At 39.2% G+C, this 23,845-nt stretch overlaps 1 protein-coding gene, 1 long non-coding RNA gene and 1 pseudogene across 2 annotated transcripts; 1 reads left to right on the forward strand and 2 right to left on the reverse strand.

The window, feature by feature from the left end:
• Positions 1-5,304: 5,304 nt before the first annotated feature.
• Positions 5,305-6,589, forward strand: LOC121741368. Its single transcript, XR_006037844.1, has 4 exons — positions 5,305-5,615; positions 5,711-5,807; positions 5,960-6,045; positions 6,365-6,589. It is a non-coding gene; the product is annotated as an uncharacterized LOC121741368 (long non-coding RNA).
• Positions 6,590-9,646: 3,057 nt separating this feature from the next.
• Positions 9,647-10,627, reverse strand: LOC121810572. The gene is made up of 2 exons (XM_042211336.1): positions 10,615-10,627; positions 9,647-10,551 (listed from the first exon to the last, which is right to left on the reverse strand). The coding sequence occupies exons 1-2, from the start codon at positions 10,625-10,627 to the stop codon at positions 9,647-9,649; spliced, it is 918 nt and encodes a 305-aa protein (XP_042067270.1).
• Positions 10,628-21,717: 11,090 nt separating this feature from the next.
• On the reverse strand, positions 21,718-23,610 carry LOC121741384 (annotated as a pseudogene).
• Between the last annotated feature and the right edge of the window lie 235 nt (positions 23,611-23,845).

A 23,845-nucleotide genomic window follows, 5' to 3' on the forward strand; every position in this document is an offset into this window, starting at 1 on the left:
ATTCATTGGCCTAAACAAACATATGCAACCAAAAAAGAAAAAAAATAAAGAAACAACAACTTAAAATAAAATATGCTTCCAGCTACCATACGTGTGCATACCCAAGACTAATTCCTCTTCCTCAAATTAAATGCCAAAATTGACGTGAATCCATGTATTCACAATCATAGAATAGAACTATGTCGAGGGCCACGGGTTGATTGGGGTCCGAGAAGAGGGTGGAGACATGACAAGGAGTCAAGCCGAATGTGGAGGTCTGTTCAAACGTCACTATGCCTACTGAGACGGTGTCCAAATGATGATTCAAGACCACCACCGTCTTCATCGTCGAAATACCTTTCCGTGGGTACCTCACACGCCCCAAAAGGAGTTCGGATGAGAGAGATATGGCCGTTTGACTGAAGCTGCGCAATGTAGAACGAAACGCGCGGGCGGGCGATTTTGCAAGGAGAAAACGCCCGACCGGGCGTTTTGACAGTTTTTTGGACGCGACTCCAGAGAGTTCGCCCGACCGGGCTTTTTGCGCGACTTGCGATTTTTGAACTCTTTTTGACTCTTTTGTTTTGCACTTTTATCCTCTAGTATAAATACCCATGTCTAGGTTTTTTGCTAGCAGCTTTGAACATTTTGTAAACCTACCAAAGACTCCATTGTGAGCATTCATCTTCATCTTTGAAGATTTATCAAAATCCATTATGGTTGCATTTTAATCTATTGTCGGGCTTAGATTGAATGTTAAGGTATGTAATTCTAGTTCTTGTGTTGCTAGTTTTGTGGAGCCATTAGATTCTTGCGTTGGTGAAAGTTGCCTTGTGTTGTCTTCATTGTTTTGTAGATGGTCCATAGGTTCCAAGCATCTATCTAAATCATAACACATTCACCTTCTCCCTTTTCCACCATTTTTATTGTTTCATTTCTTGTTGGGTTTGTTTGGATTATTGAAATATTTACAAGAGCAAGCCCGAGGCAAACATATGTGTCTTGAATCCCTAAGATTCACATTATTTGGTATCAAGAGCCATTGGTTCTTGTTCTTGTAATTGTTAGAAAATTATCAAAAAAAAAAGAAAAAAAAGAGAGATACTTCAAAATATATCTATGGGTTTTAGCTATAAATCGGTATATATATTGTTGGTATGTCAAATTGATTATTCCAAAGTTGTAGACCAAGATTGCATCAATTGTTGGGTCTATTGTTGTTGGGTGAAATTGTGGACACAAAGTGTTTGTTGATTTGTCTCATTGGCCTAGCACCTTACTTTCACTTATCTTTTGGCTTCTAGAACTAGTAATTACTTGCATAGTTGCATATCTTGTTTGTGAATTGTGCTACCCTTGTGGATTATCATCGTTGAGAGCAAGTGAGGGAGAGTATCATAGCCACCAAAATTTCTAAGCCTTCCGAGTGACATTGGGTGTGAGTTTTGGGGAAAGGGGTACATATTATGGGAAGTGAGCTCCTCATTAAATTCTTCATTCTCGGGTGTATGTGTTGTTTGTGTTACTAACAAAAAGGGACTTGTCCCTAGTCTTGTGCAATTTGTTTTGTAGGTACTTGAAATGGTGAACTCTAGGCATGACTCGCCTATAAATCAAGTTGCCTCACCATCCGATGTTGCTATCGAAGAGATGTTCTCCTCAATCATGAAGGAGATGCACGAGGTGCGGGACAATGTGAATGCTATGCAAGGAGGATTTACGGCATTTCATGAGGATATAGCCCTCCTCAGAGATCGAGTTAGGCATAACCATTCCATAGCACCTAGTGACCGAGAAAGACATGATAGGAGTGGCTACAAGTCAAGGTACCATGATAATGGACTTGATAGAGGGAGTAGAAGGGAACGAGTTCCAAAGTTCCATGGAGAGTCACACTCTAGGAGGATGAGGGATCATGGTCATCATAAGGTGCATGAGTGGTTAATGGGGGAAGAAACCTCAAGTATAGCAAGTCAGAGCTCAAACTCTCGACATTATGGTTGTGGCACAAGCGGAAGAAGTGTCCCACCAAAGAAGGTGGACTTATCTCATCCTAGCTATCACACGAAGGTTTCGTCGTGGTTGTCATCCAACTTCCCTCCTTCAAAGAGCTTGATTCAAAGTAAGTGTGACAATGTTAACCACATTGTTAAAGAGCGTGTCAAGCATATGGTGGATTTTGTTTCTGATAATGATGAAGAACAATGTGATGATGAAAAAGAATCCACAACCTTACATGAAGAAGACTCACGCCCAACTTTTAATGATGGCGTGTCTAACATAGTCGAAGACGAAGATGAGCGTGAGCCATTAAAATTCCTTCAAGTCTTGAGCATGGAAACGAAGCCAAATGAAATTGCAAAAGTAAATGAACACTTAAGGAATCATCAAGAGAGAGAAGAAAATATAGAGTGTGAGAAAAGGCTAAAATGTGAGATGCAAAAGCAAGAGAGAGTGGTGGGGGTGAGTGAGTGTGAATCAAATCTATCAAGAGAGAAAAACTACAAGCATGTGAGAAAAAAAGTGGCTTGTTAGATTATAAGGTCAACCTTGGGTGGGCACTAGATAATCCTTTGCCTTTTGCCCTCGGTGAGAAATATAAACTTTTACCCACTAACACTTCTTATATTTCTTTTTGTGTTGATGAGCCTTTTATAGTGAGTAAAATTGAAGACATGGAAGTGAGACATCATGATGCAAATGGCTTGGAAACTACCTCACCGAAAAATGATCAAGAGGAACAAGAGCAAGTCGAAGAACTCATTGCCCAAGGTTCAAGTACACTATCCTTGCTTCCTTGTGATGTTTCTTTGAAGTGCTTAGATAAGATTGATGTGTTGGACAATAACTTGCTTTGCAATATTGATTTGAACGATGTTGAGCCTATCTTGTACTTAAAGCATGAGTTTGTAAATTCAAGAGTGACACATGTGAATAAGATTGATTTTGCAAAGCCGACTTGTGATGATAGCTTTGTCATTGGTGATTTGTGGCATCAAGAGCTTGAATCTTTGAATGCTAAGTCTATCTTTGCATCATATGTTGACCCTTTCTTGATAAATCCATACATTGATAGGAATGTCACTTCTCTTAAGGATTTTAGCTTGAATGTTGGAATGAGCTCCTTACATACTAAGATACCTAAACTTTCTTTTGTTGGAAATTTTGAGTTTCTTAAGTGTGTCAATGGAACTAGTAGACCCAAGATGAGTACATACATTGTTGATTTTATTCCTTGGTTTACTACATGCTTTTATTGGAAACTGGTAAAACCCTTCAATGGGATTGGAATATTCTATGGTCGTTTTGTGGAAGGACTGTTCCACTCACATGTCTTTTGTGGGTTATGTTGTGACTAAATTCATAATAATGTCTTGTTCCCATGTATGTGCCCATGTCTTGAAATTGTTAGAGCAATTACGACGGGCTTATTTTGATAAGTTCCTTATGTTAATTGATGTTATGTTTTACAAGATTCATGTGGTGTTTTGCAAGGTTCACATGTCTTGTGTTGAACATACCCTACATGCTATGCATAATAATTTTTGGTCACATTCTTCTCATAATGATTACTTTTTCAAAGTGTTGGAGAAATTAAGTGAGCATCACGTTGACAACCCTGATTCTTTACTTGGTATGGTTCCTTGTAAGCTTCAAGAAAATGATCTTAAGATTGAGGTCTCCTTTGTTCTCATTGGTAAATTCGATTTTGAATGTGATAGTGGAAGTTGGTTCGTTGATTGTGATTGTGAGAACCATCTCCTTGTTAGTGAAATGTCTTTTTGGTTCCAAAGTGAAATCAACCGCTTGTACGGTACTATGATATTTGATTTGGACTCGCTCGATTTTGTAGGTGTACTTGATAGGGATTTGAGGACAAATCCTTCAAAAGAAGGAGGGGATGATGTGAATCCGGGTGTCCTAATGATGAACCAAAGAACCGGATTTGAGGACAAATCCTTACACAAAGAAGGAGAGGATGATGTGAATCCATGTATTCACAATCATAGAATAGAACGATGTCGAGGGCCATGGGTTGATTGGGGTCCGAGAAGAGGGTGGAGACATGACAAGGAGTCAAGCCGAATGTGGAGGTCTGTTCAAATGTCAATATTCCTACTGATACGGTGTCCAAATGCTGATTCAAGACCACCATCGTCTTCATCGTCGAAATACCTTTGCGTGGGTACCTCACAAGCGCCAAACGGGGTTCGGATGAGAGAGATATGGCCGTTTGACTGAAGCCGCGCAATGCAGAATGAAAAGCGCGGGCTGGCGATTTTGCAAGGGTAAAACGCCCGACCTGGCCTTTTGCGCGACTTGCGATTTTTGAACTCTTTTTGACTCTTTTGTTTAGCACTTTTATCCTCTAGTATAAATACTCATGTCTAGGGTTTTTGCTAGCAGCTTTGAACATTTTGTAAACCTACCAAAGACTCCATTGTGAGCATTCTTCTTCATCTTTGAAGATTTATCAAAATCCCTTGTGGTTGCATTTTAATCTATTGCCGGGCTTAGATTGAATGTTAAGGTATGCAATTCTAGTTCTTGTGTTGCTAGTTTTGTGGAGCCATTAGATTATTGCTTTGGTGAAAGGTGCCTTGGGTCCCTAGGTTCCAAGCATCTATCTAAATCATAACACATTCACCTTCTCCCTTTTCCACCATTTTTATTATTTCATTTCTTGTTGAGTTTGTTTGGATTATTAAAATATTTACAAGAGCAAGTCCGGGGCAAACATATGTTTCTTGAATCCCTAAGATTCACATTAAAAATGCTCAAAACAAGACAAGGATTAAAACAAAGTACATATACTCCCTGCCACCTACGCCTATTTCTTTCCATCACAGTCAGAAGAAATCAAAAATTCAATAAGTTACTCCTCTCCCACCACGTATATACTCTCTATTCAACAAGATATCCAACTAAACCAAATTTTGAAAAAGAAAGAAACAGTAACTTAAAATACTCACAGGTCCTCCGTGACCTTAAAAGACAAAGGCAAGAACATAAAAAGAATTCAAATATATATATATATATATAGGGTTTTCATCTACTAAAAAAAGTCCTTAAGTATAGAAATACAGACCATATATGGACCGTCAGATATTGAGATTAATGGCCATGATCTGGAATGACTCCTCGTTTTTGTTGGGTCATAGTAAGACGGATTTGTGTCATGTGAGGGGTAAATTAGAAAAAAAAAATTAGGAACCGTCACCTACCGTTTTAGTGGGCGGATTTTATGGCATTTATTAATATTGGCAGCAAAATACATTTTCATTTCATACGCTAGATATTAGGTGAGAGAGAGAAAAGGTTTATCATTTCTTCAAAGAAAATAACACAAAACCATTCACTCCTAAACCAAAAAACCCTAGTAATTTATTTCACACGCTTTAGCGAAATCGACGATATCTCTCAACAGCGACACTTCTTTAGCGACAACGACCACTCGCTCTGCCGGAGCAGGGATCGTGGACGGTAAAGGTTAATAAAACTTTCTAATAACTTCTATTTTTAGTTTTTGGGTCAAAATTGATTCACGATTTCTGGCATTTTTATTCGTTGTCCACAAGTTTATGAAAGGATGAAGGTGAACAAGAAAGAAGCACAAAACCAACCTCCGAAAAATGGTATTTGGTCGCCTAGATTTGGGTCATTTTTGTGTCGATTGTTTGGATTTTTAAATTTTGCCCTAATTTTCTAACCTTGGTTGTGGTTCGAATAGCCGCTCAATCTGGTTGGCGAACTTTGAAGAACAATTGACAGGGAATCATTGATGGCAAAGGCGAAAACCTAAGCAAATATGAATGGTCCTGAAAAAGGTACTTACCGAGATGTCCTTTTCAGTAATGGAGAAATGTGAACTGAACTTTAATTTTTTTTTGGAAATGGGTAACATGACCTTAAATGTGGGTTTAGTTAAATTTCTTGGAAAAATAATTTTTATTAATAACTATTGGCATTTAATTTACAGCACAATCGGAAATGAAATGGCAACACCAAAAATTGGAAAGGAATCTACTAAGGCTCCCACAATTGATGGATCCAATGTTTTAAAAGGTAATAGATTTACAGAAAAACTAAGAATGTCTCTCAGAATTTCATTTCATATACAAGAAACGTATTAGGTAATATATGTAACAGATTTGTGTCATGTTTACAAACTGTTAATGTTTCTATAAGTTGCATTCAATTCGGAATCAACTAAAATAAATGTATGGTCACTGATTAGCATTGGAATAGTTTTATGGGTTATGTAGTAGCAATATATGAATTAGGTCATGTTTGTATCACTTCTATGTCATAAGTGAAAAATATGAATTTGGTCATGTTTGTATCACTTTTATGTCATAAGTGACTGCAATGTTTATTTTCTCAGATGGAAGTCAACATGGGTGAGAGAAGGCCATTGGAATTGTCGACTATCGACTAGATATAAGGGTGTGCTTCAGTATTTAAGAGCTAAAAAGTATTGTGTTGAAGTTCGCCGAAAATAATCACAACTCCCTTTCCAATAAAACATCGACATCCAAACATTATGCAACAGACAACAAGAAAATGATGATCGACGTTGAAAAGATGATAGCAAGCTACAGAGCTTTTGTAGTGGCCATGTCATAAATTTTGGATTTAAAGTATGTTTCATTGTTATAATTATGTGCGTATTTAACATATGGGTTTTCAAACATTTTATTTCATCAATGGGTGATACTTTAAAATGACATTGGATTTTATTGTTTCTTCAAATTAGACGTTAATATGAATTATTTTTCTGACTCTATAACTGATGTGTAATTTTAGGTCTTTTTAAATCAGAATAGATATGCACTCAAGTTCACAAAATTATCCCTAATATTACCACTTCACTGCAAGAGTACAGCTTCGTGTGTAGTAATTTAAGGTGTCGATCCACAGGGAAGGTAAGTTTGTTTAACTTCAAATAAATAAAAATAACAGTAAAGATGAATGTTTTTGTTTGAAGTTTGTTTTCTGAAAATGATGAAAAATAAAGTTGAATTCAATTTAACACAAGTGAGACAATTGCTACTCCAAACACTTGTAAACAAGACACGGATTAATCCTATGCATTCAATTTTATCTCTTACGTTTGGGACAATTTAAAATAAATCAACATGCAAGCACTGAACATGCTAAACATCAACTAGTCAAAGAATAGCTAAACACTTACTCTTTAAACCAAATTCAATAATCCTAAGAACCCTACGGAAGCGCGAGATTCAAAGTACAATTGTAATTAAGATCAAAATCCATTATCAAGTTGTCATCTAAACAATTCCAATTGATAATTTATTACCACCACAATCCATCCCAATTCAAGCTAAAGAGGCATTAAATCAAGACTATAGAATTATCACTAAAGATGCACCTAAAGTAATAAATTCATTCAATCAAATAAGTAGTAATAACGAACACGAGATAAAAACGAGCATAGAATAAATCACGAAATCAAAATGTCATACTACGTGTTTGGAGTAACACAAGATTCTTAGCCTAACATAATTAAACCAAGAACAATGATAAATGGAGATAAAACCCTAGAAACCATGGAGTAAATTTGGAGTAGATGAGGGCTGAATTTTCCTCCAAGCTTCTGACGTTTTTTTCTCTCGAAAGTGCCGCACTCTGCTCCAAAAAAATGGCTGCTCCAATCGTCCAATGCTCTGTTTTCTCTCGTCAAAAATTGCCCCCTTGCTCAAAAGTGCCGTCCCCTTTTTATATCTTTCTTTTTCCTCCTTTTCCAAATAGAAGTAGTCGCCCATATCCCCTAAATCCTCAACTAAAATATTATTTAATTAATTTCTAGCATACGTGTATAGCTTTTACATTCAAAACAAATCAAACTCAAATCAAACTATATGCAACACGTATATCTCCAATTTGTACATATATCAATTATAAATAATAATTAAACTTTAATAATTAATTGATACATAATTTAATATAAACATTAGGAGAAATCTTGGAGTAAAATTAACATTATTTGATTTACATCAAATACCCCCAAACTCAAGTTTTGCTCGTCCTCGAGCAAGATAAGCAATCAAGCACAAAAGTTTTCAAAAATTGGCAAGACTCATGAAATCCTCAAATTCATATCATAAAAACTCTCACAAGTCAAGAGATTACCTAAGCTAACTCCACATTATCCTTTAAACATGACTTAGAATGAAAGTATGAACACAAATCAGCTCCCTAAGATCTAGTTATCCAACAAGCAATCCAAGTCCAAGCAATGACTCTAGTGTCTCAAACCATCGTTGCTAAATCGTCAAAAGAAGTTCATTCGGCTATTCTTTATTTTAAATCTATTTGGTCTTTTCACAAAACTCAAAGTAGAACTCATCAACAAAATGTGAATACCTTTGCACAAATCAAAAGGTCTTTATTTGTGGTTGTAATGGGGCTTTTGGTTAAGGTGAGATATCAAATTTGGTTAGTAGCTCATTCCACCAAAATCAAGAATACTAGCACATCCCATAGGACAACATCTCCCAAAGCTTTATAATAATTAAGAATGAAATTTCCACAGCTCACCACCCCCAAACTTAAGATTTTTCAACATAACAAATCACGCTACTACTTTTTTTTCTTTCTTTCGAGCACTAATTTGATTTTTTTTTTTGCCTTGGCTTTTTCTCTATGAACAGGCTGCCTCTTTTTTCTTTCTTTTTCTCTTTGGCAACTTTGCACTTTATTTCTCAAGCACAAATTGGATATTACATAACAAGCATCTAAACTTATGACCTTTTTTCTTGCCACCAACAGCAACTACCCAAAGATGTGCTAGCACCTCAATTTTAGTGACAAGGACTGAAAAGAAGGGCTAACAAAATGATATATAATGTAGGCTAGTATAGTGACTTCTAAATTTTAACAAAGAAATTAGGCTATAAGGCTCAAACTGGCTCGCTAGGGGTTCATGTAGGGTCAGGCATGTGATATTTTGGCAATGAGGCTTTTACTCCTAATGCCTAAATCATTTTTGTGCATCGATATCAACAAAATATAGTCAAGTCCTACTCAAATTATGCAAATTAACCATATAGATTTTTTAACTCATTTTTCAAAACCGAAATCGTTCTCTCTCCTTAGCTCAAGAAATCGGACACCAAAGAACACTACTCTTTCCTAAATTAACAAGTAAGACTATTTGTTCTCCAGAAGCAAGTAAGTGACAACTTAGTTCATAGCACATGTTCACAAGAAAAGCGAAGTCCACTTAGTGACTCCCAACAAGTATGAGCAAGTAACAATCTATAGGAAATCATTCTAACATGCGCACACAGCAGAATTTCAACCCTCTCCCCCAAACTTAATTTCTACATTGTCCTCAAGGTAGAAGACAAATATAAGGTAGGTATAAAGATACTCCCCTGTCATTGTGGAGCTCATGGGTGGGTGGGTTGGGCGACTCTTTTTTCCAACAACAGAGATATGACCTCCATCTTCACTCCTACACAAAAAAACAAAAATAAAAAATAAAAAATGCTCAATTCAAAATAAATATTGAGGGAAAGAATTGAGCAAACAAAACCCCCAATATATGAAAGCAAAAACAAAAGAACAATAAAAGACTTGGGTTGCCTCCCAATCAGTGCCTTTTTTTATAGTCGTTGGCTCGACCTTCTTCATCCTCGGTCTACACTTTCGGACTCTCTAGTGTGACCACCTCTCTTGCTTCCTTACCACTTTCACCACCAAAATAGGCCTTCTCAACATTGATGGTCAGTTGCTCACCATTAATTCTGAATGTAACAGAGTTATTCTTTGCTCCAAACAATACATCCCCCGTTGCTAGAAATGGTCTACCAAACAAAATTGGCACTTCTCTATCTTCTGGCATGTCGAGCACAATAAAATCAACGGGAATGATGAACTTATCGATTTTAACCAAGACATCCTCAACAATTCCAATGGGCTTCACTATGGAGTGGTCAGCCAATTGTAGAGTGATGTCGATAGGCTCCATTCTTTCCTCCAAACCAATGGCACGAGCAGTTTTCAATGCCATAAGTGAGATCCCTGAACCTTGGTCCAATAAACACTTTGTGAAAATCGTGTTACCAATTTCACATGGTATGATGCAACCTCCTGGATCTCTTTTCTTCGTCGGCATGATTCCAGATATCAGCTGTGAGCAATTCATGCTCAATGCCACAATCCCCTCATCCTGAAGTTTCTCCTTGTTCGCCATCATGTCTTTGAAGAACTTGGAGAATCTCAGGAAATTGGTGAAAAGATCCACCAATGAGATGTCTACATTCACCTTTCTAATCACATTCATCATCCACTCAAAACTCTTTTCTTGCCGCACTCGCTTCTTTCTCGTGAATGGATATGGAGGCGGTGGAATGTCATTAGGAATACTGGACTTGCTCTTCTTAGGTTCTGTCTCATTGACCTTTTTGTCTTTCTCTCCTGCTGTAAGTCTTCCATTTAACTTAGATCCATCGCCTTGTTCCTTGCTGCCGGATGCAGCCTGTTCTTGACCATGTTGGGCATCCCGCACCAACGCGGGACTTCCCTTACGTGCCTCGTCCGCCCCTGCGTGCGAGGAATGTAAGCCTAACATCTCATCCGCCCCTGCGTGCGAGATGCCGGAAGTACCTTGGTCGTCCATTAAAGGCATTGAATCCAAATTTTTTCAGCTTCTCAAGGTGACTGCTTTGCAATGTTCATTTCCCTTGGGGTTGGGCACTGTATCACTTGGAATGGTGCCGGGAGTTCTTGTATGAGAAGCTGTAGCAAGCTGCCCAATTTGTGTTTCCAAATTCCTCATAGAAGCCTCGAGCTGACCAAACTTCTCAATTGTTTTCTCTTTGAAGAAATCATTCTCTTTTTGACTCTTTGTTCTACTCGCGTAAAATCTTTGAATACTGGATTAGTGCATGTGGAGGTGTTGGCTTCTTTCTCCCAACGCTACTGTCTCCATGCCCTTTTGGTTCGACTGAGCGATTAGATCAGTCAAGCAGTTATATAGGTCTTTTACGTCATCGGATGCCATTCAATCAACATATATTCCTTGATATTTCTCTATTCAAGGCTAGTTACTTCTCCACGTAACGTAATATTCAATTTTTTTCTACCAGCTTGTTACAAGCGGAACGTAGACGTGAAATATTTAACGCTTTGTGCTGTCGGTTATGCGACGCTTCTGGTTGGTGCATCATTTTCTGTACGTGTCTCAATAGAGACATATTTGTCATGCGTATCTGAAAGAAACTGAGACCATGCCTTTTCTGATAGTCTCGTATCAATAACTCGATGATTAATCTAATAGTTTTAACTTGGATTATTATTCACACAGGAGAGTATGACTGAAAATTTGAAGGGCTCCTGAATACCCAACTGGACAAGAATAACATCTCTTGTTCAACTCATAAGAATTTTCGTCGATAATCGACCTTGAAGGTAAGTACTGAGTTCATGCAAAGAACTTCGTAGCTCAACTGGTTTCAGATAAACTCATAGAAGCTGAGGCTCACCCGTGGTGGGAGCTAGAAATAATCTTGAGATAGGTCATGAAAACTGGATGGAAATGAATTAACTGTAAATTTCCATAGTGAGCGGCCAAATAGGGCAGTACTGTTGTCCAATTAAACTGAAAGGATCTGAGCATCAAGGATAGTGGTTCAAACATGTCACCGCTTAAGATGATCAACCGCGAAAATTTAGAAACGTAGGCGATTGCAATTAAGGAACATTGATCATGCTTCAAAGGAATCTGGATATGGAATAACAGAATCACATCAATGATCTCATAGGTTCATTAAAGGTATTACACTGAAATGAACTATTCAGAAAAAATCAGCTAGGCTAAGCTCGTTAGGGAAAAGTGCAATATGCTTGCCATAAAAAAATTTCGAGACTAGAAATAATACATGTACTAGAACCGAGATAGAATAATTTCACCTCTGTAGGGAAAATATTGCTACAGACGGTTTCAAAATAGGGAGGTGAACAAAAGTTCCAACACAGTATGAAATTCTCTGAGGAAATATTTAAATGGCGCGACCATTCTGGAGAGATCATAACTGTAAGCATCATAAGAATGAAATTTCATTGCATGAGTCCAAGAAATCAGGATATGGATCCCCTATATTGTGGCTCAAAGGAGACAACAACAAATAACGATGCTTGAAACATAAGAGTATCCCAAATTTGGGAACTGAAACTGAGTCACCGCTTTCGTGAAAAGAATGAAAGTGGCGTACTACTTGCAGAACGTGAGTCAATCAAAAGTCTTAATAGACGACAGGACATCGTTATCCAGGAGGTTCAAAGAATGTCTGAAGAATAAGCGTATTCTGAAGGTCATAGATATGAACAACTGTAGAATTTAAGGTTTATGACTGGAGCTTACACAGTCGAAACTTTACTCTTTATGAACGATGATTCAAAGGACTGCAGTCCATAAACTGGAAGTGAGTCAAATCTCGCATAGAAAAAGGAATACTGACATGTTACTTGCAAGTCAAACTAAAGTCTGAATAGACGGGGGTACCGTCCTTTGGAAGGACTCTTAGAAAGAATTTCATTGGGAATCCAAGTAAGTACTATTGATTATAATAAACGGTTCTAGTTATGTGACACTCCCCTGTCTGTTCTTGTGGAGCTCGGACATGATAACTGTGCTGGAGGTCATACTTTCATATCGTTCTCGAAAACTTAGAACTCTGATTCTTTTAAAACATTGCATTCTCCATCGTGCTTCATAGCACGCTATAAGTATCGTTTATGGGTCACGTAGCCACTTGGGCCTGTTACGCCAGCTTAGATCACTTTACTAGATCGCGGGTACGATCTCTTTTCATGTAGGGACGTATCTCCCGAACAGGCTTGAAAGTATACTATTTTCGGTATGACTTGGTCTTTATAAAGACATTGTGAACTTTTTGGTTCATCGTCTAGTATACGTATATATGTATACTATCTGTGTGCTCAAAGGAATGGACTTCCTTTAATTGCTGTCTATAGGTAATACAATAGTACTTTCTGGTTCGTCTTTTCTTTCTCATAATTTCTTGGAATTAGAAGCTTACCCAAACTGATGGGTGTTAGTTGGTCTCATCTCCTTGGAAGGCGGTAACAAATTCTCGTTCTGCTAGTACTTGGTCGCACGTGTCTCAGCTAAGGTACTTTTTTAAAGCACTCTAAGGTTCGCATACATGGGCCCACATGACAGCTATACATTTCTGTCAAGCTCTGTCATGCAAAGTATCAGCTATCACGTTGCATCTTGCAAACATTTCAAATAAACATTTTCGTTCCCATATAGGCTTGTGAAAATTCTCTTCTTTTCCTAAAATTCTCAAAATTTTCATATTCCTTCTCAAATGGAAAATATTTTATTTCTTTAAAACTCTTTTCTGGACGAGCGGGCATCGACCCCTGTTTCTGGTGCAGTTGATCGTGTCGAGCTGAGGTGTTGGGATCTTGTACTGATCATTCTGTTAGCTTCCTAGCCTAGTACTATTTATCTGGACTAAGGCTTAGAAGGAAGATTCTTGGGTCAGAGTGAAAGAAAGGTGCTCTGATACCACTCTGTCACGACCACATCTCCCTAGTCAAAGAAAGTGTAGCTATATCGCGACTAAAACTTACTGAAGCTGTCTCAACTCATCATGAATATAACTTAATTCAAGGAAACATTGTCTGAATGTGCTAAGGATAACATAGTACTGAATCAGAGTGAAATCTGGGACATTGTCTTTACAAAAACAAGTCTAAGTTTACGCAACGGAAGAGTACCAAGATAGATGTAATATGTATGAAGACATACTACACCAACTATCCTTCTACTGATTTAGTCTTCTGTCCCAACACCTCCTTTGCCTCGACCGATCAACCTGCACATTAAGGAAAACAATATGCAGGGCTGAGTACTTGATATACTCAGTGGGCTTATGCCGAAAAATTGTTTTATTTTATTTGTCAGCCAAGCTGAGTGAATGCGGGGTTTTTCTGAAAACTGGTCCTGGTCACTAAAATCTGTTATTTCTTTCTGAAATAGACTGCAGTCTTTTAAACTTCTGATGATATGCCATATCAAACTGCGTGAATCGGGAATGAGGCCACATTCCACGATCACTGGGCCGGCCAACCTAGCGCTAGCTCACGACCCCTGGACCAGCCAACCTGGCGCTAGCTCACGGTCCCTATGTGTACACTAGTCCGAGTAGGATTTACTGACCTACTGGGACCCGAATTCGATTTAATTGGTTAGCATAGCCAACAGATAGGCAATCATAAAACAAAACATGGCATGACAACTCATTCAAATAATCATGTTTTCACATAAAACACGCTTTAAAAGAAAGAAGAGAAAGGCCCACCTCGTTTGCTTAAATTCTCTCAAACGAGCGCTCCCTGACTGGATTTTACTTGTCGTATGACGACGTTCCTTTATAACAAATACATGCTTAAATTAGGCGTTAAGCAGTTAATTATCTTGCATGCATGCATGCCTAAGCGTGTGCTTATTATTTTACTTTCTGCTTTCTGGATTCATAATTCTTTACTATTAATTAAATCAACGATTTAATTTATTCGGAGTCTTGCCGAACTTCTCGAGTATTAGTTAAATTTCCGATATTTATCTTTAATGTGGCCATCCATCGTTCATGGTGGCATGACATTAGGGGAGTCTGTAACAAACCTCGCTGCTTTAATTAGCGGCTTACGTTATGACCTAAATTATCATAGGTCCATTTTCAAATTTAAATCCTCTTGGATTTAAATACTTAATTATTCTTGGATTAAGTATAAAATATAATTGGATTGGTGAGGTCCAATTGAATTAAAATTCCATGGTCTAACTTTTATTGAGGGCAGAGGTAAAAAAACGTGGCCCCGAATAATTTAAATAAAAGAGCCCAACTCTTTCTCTTCCTTTCCTCTTTTTTGAACTCCTTGGCCCAAATTAATTTAAAGGAAAGGCCCAAATGTCTAAAACTCGCTAGTAGACCAACTTAAATAAAATGGGCACTGGCCCAACTCATATTACTATAGCCCAAAAGGGCTGACTCTCATTTCACAATCCAGCAAAAATCCCCAATTTCACTCTCAACCCTAACCTTCGATCCCTGACTCAGAGTCAATCACCACTGCCGGACCGCCATTCACTATCTCTGAACCTCCGTCGCGAAGGCGCGACGGAGCTACTCTACTCCTTCGGATATTCCCAGAAGGAATTAAACCCCTCCCCAGTTGCGGAGAATCGAACCCCGTCTGCATCTCCTATCCGCGGAGAACCTCGCCGCCATGCCGGTCGTCGGGGATTCCGCTATCATCCGCCGTGCGCTTGCGTCAACAGAGGGAGATGTCGACCTTCTTCATCCCTCCGATTCGAGCTCGGACTAAAATCTTATTGGCACCTTGGCCTCGAATGTCGGATGGTTCCTCTCCGAGACTTCTCTCTCTCTCTCTCTGCAGCTGGTGCCTCCGATATCGCCGCTGGCTGCTCGCAGCGACGGCTCCATCTCTCGGCGTCATGGGCCGCCGGCGTCCCATACTGGCGCAACCTCCGCCGCATTCTTCCTTAGAGCTAAGTCTCCATTTTCTATTACCTATTTCGTTCTATTGAAGTTGTATGTGATCTAGTAGCACTAGGGTTCTGATTTGAGGCATGTTTATGGTCGGCCAAAATATTGGTTAAATCCTTGTTGGTTTCTGAGAAATTGTTGGTATCTGATAGCTCCGTTACTGAGCTCTTACTTCCTATGTTTTAACGGCAGGGGTGTGTAGAAGTTGCACTACTTCTTCTTACTCTATCATTCTGCCTCAATATGCATGGTGTTGGTCTAACATGCTTTAAATGCTTACATGATGACATGGGTTTAAAATGAATTCGAAGGAGGTTTTACCTTCGCTGCTGCGTATCTTGTTGTTCCTTACTCTCGGCTTTTATCCCCTTTACTCCCTCTCGCTGCCTCGGTCCCTCTCACTCTATGCCTCACTGTATTACGATTGATTTGTGGTGATGGGGAATGGAGGAAGAGGCTTAGGCCTATTTATACTCGTTGCCTAACTGAACCCTGAGAAAAGTTGATGTACTTGGCTAAAACGTAGTCCTTGATGGAGTGGGTTGGCTGTTTCCTCTGCAGCAAAATCGCAGGGTGTACTCGTGAGCCGGATGAGCCTTTGGCTCCTGGCTATATTCTGATGCCATAACCGAATATGGTGCTTTGTGCTGCCTTGTACCCTAGCTCATTCATGGGTTTTGTCTCCTTTTGGCAGGTGCACAACAAGAGCAGGCATTTGGGTGGCTGATTTCTAGACCATGGCATGTATAAATGAAGTACAAGCTGCAGGGATTCAACCTTGCAGAGTGTAGCCACTGAGGTGCAAATTCTGTTGGCTGGACTTGCTCCTTTCGACCAAGCTCTCCTCTTTTCTTTGGAAAGGTAAGGCTACTCATTCCCTCTTAATGTAGGGTGCTAGTTTTTCTTTTATCTCATGCACTTAAATTCCATTTTGTGTGCGGTTGGCAGGGACAAGGGAGACCTATTTCCTCTGGCTGCAGCCCCTCTAGTTTGGCCTATCGGACCATCGAGAAGATCTGGGCCGCAAGCCCGTGCTGAAGAGGCCCAACGCTAGTTTACTCTTTCTTTTTTCTCTCTATAATGTAATCGAGTAGTTCTACTTGAAATCTCCGTTTTCTTTAACATGTAATAGTTATTTGGTGTGTATTACTTTTCAAGCATTTGCACTTTATTAGCTTGAAATTCTGAAATCTTGTATTTCTTTTACTCAAGAAATAAACAAATGCTTGTTTTTATCAACATCTGTCATTCAAGGCTTAACTCGATATACTAACAGTTATGTTCTGTATGTTCAAAGCTATGAATACTCTTTCTTTTCTTTTTTATGAATTCTAGTATTTATTTCAAAATTCTCGAGAATCTAGGTCTCAGCTATTACAAGATTGCTCGACAAGATGGTGCGGCGATGCTTGCTCTCGGACCCACCACTCAGGCGACTTGACTCTGGCACCGAAGAATGGGTCATACTTCTCGTGGTTATCTAAAATCTTTATTTCCTAAACTTTTTGTTCCTAAGGATTTTTCGTGTGAAGCTTGTGTTTTGTGATATTTGTCGATGTTTGTAGTAGAGTCACATGGGTATATTTTATGAAACAAAAATCTGAGGTTGTCGAAAAATTCATTTCTTTCTATAAAATGGTCCAAACCCAATTTAAAACATCCATTAAAATCATGCGATCAGATAGGGGGGGGGGATTTGTAAACAATTCTATGGCTCAATTTTTTAGGGATAATGGGTTAATTCACCAAACCTCATGCCCTCATACACCCGAACAAAATGGAGTAGCGGAATGAAAAAACTGAATCATCCTTGAAATGACTCGAGCCCTCCTTTTTGATTTAAAAGTCCCACCGTCTTTTTGGCCCGAAGCCATAGCCACTTTCGTTTACCTCAATCGACTCCCCACCAAATTACTAAACCGAAAAATGCCCCTAGACCATTTGGCCACTATGACACAAGTCCCCTCAGCCTTATCCATCCCACCCAAAACCTTTGGTTGCACTGTCTACGTACACATCCCGAAGCACAAAAAAACCAAATTTTCCCTATGTGTGATTAAGTGTGTATTTGTGGGGTATGGGATCAATCAAAAGGGTTATCGATGCTACGATCCAAAAACCAGACGGATAATCACCACCATGAATTGCAGCTTTCTCGAAACAGAATTCTTTTACCACTTTGGGACTCAAGGGGAGTGTGAGAGACAGGGGGAGACCCAAGAAAACGACTCCCGTCGGTGGTATGTGCCAAGTCACTTTGATGTGGGACCAATTTAGCAAGTTGGCACTGTTCATGAGCCGACCTCATCTACAGAAACAAACCCAACGACGCTTCCGCCGCGTTCCGATGATCCAGCCGTAACGGAATCCGAGGTAATCTCTGGCTCACCTCTTGAAAGAGGAAGAGGATACTTCGATCGATCAAGATACTGGGCAATATGTACTTCCTCCAAGGAGCACGAGAGGAATTCCTCCCAAGAGATACTCTCCTGAAAGAATTGGCCGGAAAAGCAAATACTCTGTAGCAAACTTCGCCGAAGCCAACATCTCCAAAATGGCAAGGGCATTCCATGCTGCACTGTATGAGGAAGAGATACCTCAAACATTTGAAGAAGCAGTGAAAATCAAACATTAGAGGGAGGCAATGCTAGTTTAGATGAAGGCATTAAAAAGAAATGGAACTTGGGAGGTCAGCCCGCTGCCCGATGGAAAGCATACAGTTGGGAGTCGCTGGGTCTTCACAATTAAACGAAGACCAGATGGAAGCATTAAGCGATACAAAGCTCGGCTGGTAGCAAAGGGGTACACTCAAACTCAAGGAATCGACTACTCTGAGACATCCTCTCCCGTGGCAAAGATGAACACCGTGAGAGTCCTTCTCTCTATTGCAGCAAATAGGGACTGGCCACTTCATCACTACGATGTGACCTACGCGTTTCTTCATAGAGAGTTGAAAGATCCCATCTATATGGAGGCTCCACCAGGATTCTCAGAAGAGTTCGAGCAAGGGAAAGTATGCAAATTGAAGAAAACACTGTACAGGCTAAAACAATCTCCAAGGGCTTGGTTCGAAAGATTTACAGAAGTGATGGAGAAGTATGGATACAGACAAAGCAATTCCGACCACACACTCTTCATCAAACGGGAAGGGGAGAAGATCACATGTCTGATAATCTATGTTGATGATATGAACATTACTGGACACAATGTCGAGGAAATACAACAACTCAAAGAACACCTGGCTGCAGAATTTGAGATGATGAATTTTGGCGATCTCAAATATTTCCTCGGGATTGAAGTACTTAGGTCAGGAGAGGGAATTTTTATTAGCCAATGGAAGTATGTTCTTGATCTTTTGACAGAAACATGGATGTTGGACTGCAAGCCAACATACACCCCAATCGTTCAGAATCACGGACTTCAGCTCGTCAAAGGGGCAACCCCCACTGATCGTGGAAGATACTAGAGACTAGTTGGGAAACTCATCTATTTGTCCCATACCAGGCCAGATATTGCATATGCAGTGGGAGTTCTTAGCCAGTTCATGCATGACCCTCAAGAAAAACATCAGGAGGCGGCACTTAGAGTGGTCCGTTCTTTAAAGGGAACTGCCGGACATGGAGTTTTGCTCCTGAAGAATGGGCACCTAGATATTCACGGATATACAGATGCTGATTGGGCAGGGAACTTAGTCGACAGACGTTCTACTGGTGGATATTTCACCTTTGTTGGTGGAAATTTAGTCATGTGGAGGAGTAAGAAGCAAAAGGTAGGTAGTGGCTCTCTCAAGTGCTGAAGCCGAGTTTCGAGGCATCAAGAGCGGTTTAACCGAAATCCTTTGGCTTAGGAGATTGATGAAGGAGCTAAACTTAGAACCGCAGAAAACTTGTAAATTGTTGTGTGACAATAAAGCTGCAATCAGTATCTCGAAGAATCCAGTACAGCATGATAGAACTAAACACGTCGAAATTGATCGGCACTTCATAAAAGAGAACCTTGAGGAGAAGATAATGGAAATTCTGTATGTGAAATCAGAAGACCAACTGGCTGACAATCTGACCAAAGCAGTCTCTGCGAAAAGCTTTCAAGAAGTATTGGGCAAGTTAAGCTTCGGGAATCCCATCACTTAACTTGAGGGGGAGTGTTGGAAGATCCAAAATATTCTGCAAGGCAAAGAAGATTGCACAAAATCAGCAGAAGATTATACAATATTATGATCGAAAATTAGGGAGATATGATTGAGGGAAATCTTACCTTGTATAACTTTATTCTAGCCTATATATGATGTATAATTCCGTTGTGAATAATATAACAAAGATTTACCCAATTCTACAATCTTGGTTGTACTCAATGCCAGTGAATGTTTGAGAGAGCAAGGTTTTAACATAATATGCAACAACAGCTCCAATTGGTTTGCAAATGCTCAAGATGGATTTTCTCATGACTTGGAGTTAGAATAAATCTTAGTTGTGTGTGTTTTTATGTAGCATTTGGTTGTGCTTCCATCTTGAGGGAGGGTGTTGAAATTAAAAATAAATTGTAAAGTTGATATTGTTTTTCTTTTATTAGCTAGTGTTTAGTATTATATTAGTTGGTAGTTTATATTTTTCCTTAGCCTATATAAGGCATCTTACTGTAATTTGTAGATTAACACTTCCAAAAATGTAGTCAATTAGCGACATTTTTCCTTTTCCGCTCTTCTCTCCTGCACTACAGTTTTCTCAAATTTTATCAGTTTCTTCATCCTTCATTGATGGAGGTTTCAATCCAAATCAATTCTACATTTTCAACACATTCCACCACGTATCATTTCAAACTAATATCTACAAATGAGACTCATATTCCACTAACCTTCTTCCACCTACTTTTCTAACTTTCTTCCACCTACTTTTCTGAATATTTCTTTAAACTCATGCCAATGCTGGAAAAAATGGGAATCCTAATTGTGGATGGAGGAGTAGATGCTACGAGTGGAAGATAAGCTTATTTGCAATCTAAAATGGGTTTCTGAGCAAGGGCTGAGAAATTTTCGTGAATCACAATTTATTTTAGAATTGTAGTGACAATGATTATGTGTTACTTATTGTCAATAATTGTATGAAGATATTCATGTGGAAAATAAATAAATCGATTTTACAGATCTTATTCTCTCTCCCCACCGTTAAAGAGAATTATTTTGCTATTTTAGGTTGTCAATAATTTAAAAAACCATCTATTTTTTTCGCTTTTGTATACAGACCCTATATTTCATTAACTTTTTGCACTAATAATTCATTATAAAATTAATATAAAAATGAATTTCTCATTCCACTTACTTTCTCCCTTTATTTTTCTCCACAAAGGAAGCAATTTCTTAAAAACCTTGCCGAACCAAAATGACTCTTTAAATGATGGACGGGAGGGAGTACTATGTCATGTCGAGGAATGATATGCTACATAAGGTACCTTATGTGAGCTCCTTTTGTAAGCACTACTCTCGTTTGACGCATGTTTAACTTTGTTCATTTCGATTTATATATTTAGTTTGATTCTAATAAATTAAAAAATATTATTGAAGTTTTTACTTTCACAAAATTTCATAAAAATCAAAGCTCGATTTGGTCGTTTATTAAAAATTATAGAGAAAATGAGCAAATCGAGCTTTGATTTTTATGAATTTTGTAAAAATTTAAAAAGTTTTATAACATTTTTTAATATATTAGAATCAAACTAAACATATAAATCAAAACGAACAAAGTTAAACGTGAGTCAAACGAGAGTGGTGCTCACATAAGGTACGTAGCATATCATTGCTCATGTCTCTGTAGATATAAAACTATTCTCAAATTTTAGTTTTAAACTGATTCTATATTTCTATTTTCCTAGATAAAAAGTGCACACATACGAGAAATTGTTTTGGCAAAAAGAGATAAAGATAGCTTCTTGAAACAACTTTTAGGTCATTTCTTTATCGCTTTTGGTGAGTAGTATGATTTGAGTTATATATTGGCCAACGGAGAATTTAATAATTTTTGGATCAACCCAAAATTTTATAATTATCTGTTGGTCTTGTTGAATCAAGATCGAACCCCGGAAAATCACAGGTTCCATTAGTTCTTCATCACAAAAGAATCACACCTCTTTCCCTAACATATTCCTACACTCAAAAACTCGTAGCTACTGTCTAACACCAATTCATCTCAGTACACAGACTCACCAAAATTCTCCACACGAACACACCCCCTCTCTGAAATGGTGAAACCGATTATTGTCCCTCACCACGATCTCGCGCCCCGTTACAGCCGAAGCAACCTTCATAAACTGATGGCAGTCCCCACAAATCCTCAGATTTTTCATGATCCTTATCAGAACAAACCAAGACAAACACATCAACCCGAAAGTAAAAGCCAGCTTCTCACTATGATGCTTCAGCAGCTCCCTCTTGCAATAATCCTCCACATCGTGCAGATCGTGCTCAACTTGCCCTCTGAACCCCGACTTCTCCATCTCCTCAAGCAAATCATCCAGCCTTGCGTATATCTCCCCCATCCACGGATGGCTCCTCTCCCCGACCATGAACGAGTGAACACTGTCTTTGATCTCAATCCAGCTCTTCCCCTTCTCCTTCTTGACTTCACTACTCTTGAGCAGTTTCCTTGCTGATGCAACGCCGTCCCATCTCCCGCTTGCAGCATATACGTTTGACAGCAAAACAAGATTCCCAACATTGTTAGGCTCGATCTTGAAAAATTTTCTTGCAGCAACCTCTGCCACCTCTACGTTTTTATGAACTCTGCATGAGGCCAAGAGCGATCCCCACATGGACGCAGTGGCCTCAAACGGCATTTTCTCAATCATATCCTTGGCCTCGTCAATCCTCCTCGTTCAACCTAGGATATCAACCATACACGAGTAATGCACAGCGCCCGGATTCAAGCCTTGCTCCTTCATCATGTCCAAATACCTCCACCCCTTCTCAGCCAATCCCATGTGAGTGCTAGCAGATAAGATAGAGACATAAGTTACCTCACTCGGATACAGAAATGCCTGTTGCATCTTCTCGAACAGCATCATAGCCTCCAAGGGCCTAGCTTGCCTTGCAAAGCCCGAGATATCGTGTTCCAAAGGATCACATTTCTCTTCTCTGCTTCGGAGAAAACAGAGCGATACTGATTAATGCTACCACATCTTGCATAAACATTGATGAGAGAAGAAACAACGTACTCGTTTGCACCAAAACCAGCTTTACACACGACTGCGTGCACTTGCTTCCCAACGCCGTCAAGGCAGCCGAGGCACAGAGAACAGAGGATATCATGAAAATATTCATCTCGACTCCATTTCTCTGCGCTGCGAGAAACAATCTCAATGCCTCCTTGTACAGATCGTTCTGCACGAATCCAGCCATCATCGAGCTCCATGTCACGGCACTCTTCTCCGGCATGGCCTCAAACACGTGCAAAACGTCATTGATGAATCGGCATTTTGCATAAACATCAAGCAAAGTTGTGCCAACGAAGGCATTCGACTCCATCGACGACTTAACAACTAAGGCATGTAACTGTTTGCTCTCAAAGGGTAAAAAATTCGAGGCGCAAGCGCATAGCACGCTAGACAAGGCGAATTCACTGAACTCCGATCCTTCTCTGAGCATCCAGGCGAATAGAGACAGAGCTGCTTCGCCGTTGCCATTTTGAGTGTAGGCGCCGATCATGGTGTTCAATGAAACCACGCTTCGCAGGCGCATTTGGTCGAACACCTTGCGGGCATGATCCACGGCGCCGCAATTGGAGTAGAAATTGATGAGCATGTTGGAAGCGGAAGTGTTTGATTGTACCGAAATGAGTGATCTGTGCGTGGGAGGATTTTCCCGACTGGATTACTTTCTGTTTGGTGCATTTTTGAACGATGGTTTGCTGAATTTGAAGAAAAGTTTGTCTTGTGCATACCCAAATATGGGATTCTTCTTCTTGATTTTGTTGGTCAGTTTTAGACTTTTAGCTGTGCAGATTGTTGAAATGCGTTTTTGATAAAAGGTGAATGTTATGCAAGATTTAGTTTTTCTGTGCAATAATTTCATTTGGAGTGTCCAAAACGGTTGGGAAATAAATGGGAATCAAGATTTTATGTTACGACTTCATTTGGTTGGTTACTTCAAAGGATCAGAATAAAAAAGGGGATTGGTTTGTCAATTTTATTGGTACACATTTGGCCATTATTTGTCCCATTTTTCAATTTTTTGACATGTCTCTTAATAGACTTCACATTTTATTTACTTAATTTTACTCATATTTTATCATAAAATTATACATAAA

Source organism: Salvia splendens, chromosome 7 (genome assembly GCF_004379255.2).
Source record: "Salvia splendens isolate huo1 chromosome 7, SspV2, whole genome shotgun sequence".
NCBI lineage: Eukaryota > Viridiplantae > Streptophyta > Magnoliopsida > Lamiales > Lamiaceae > Salvia > Salvia splendens.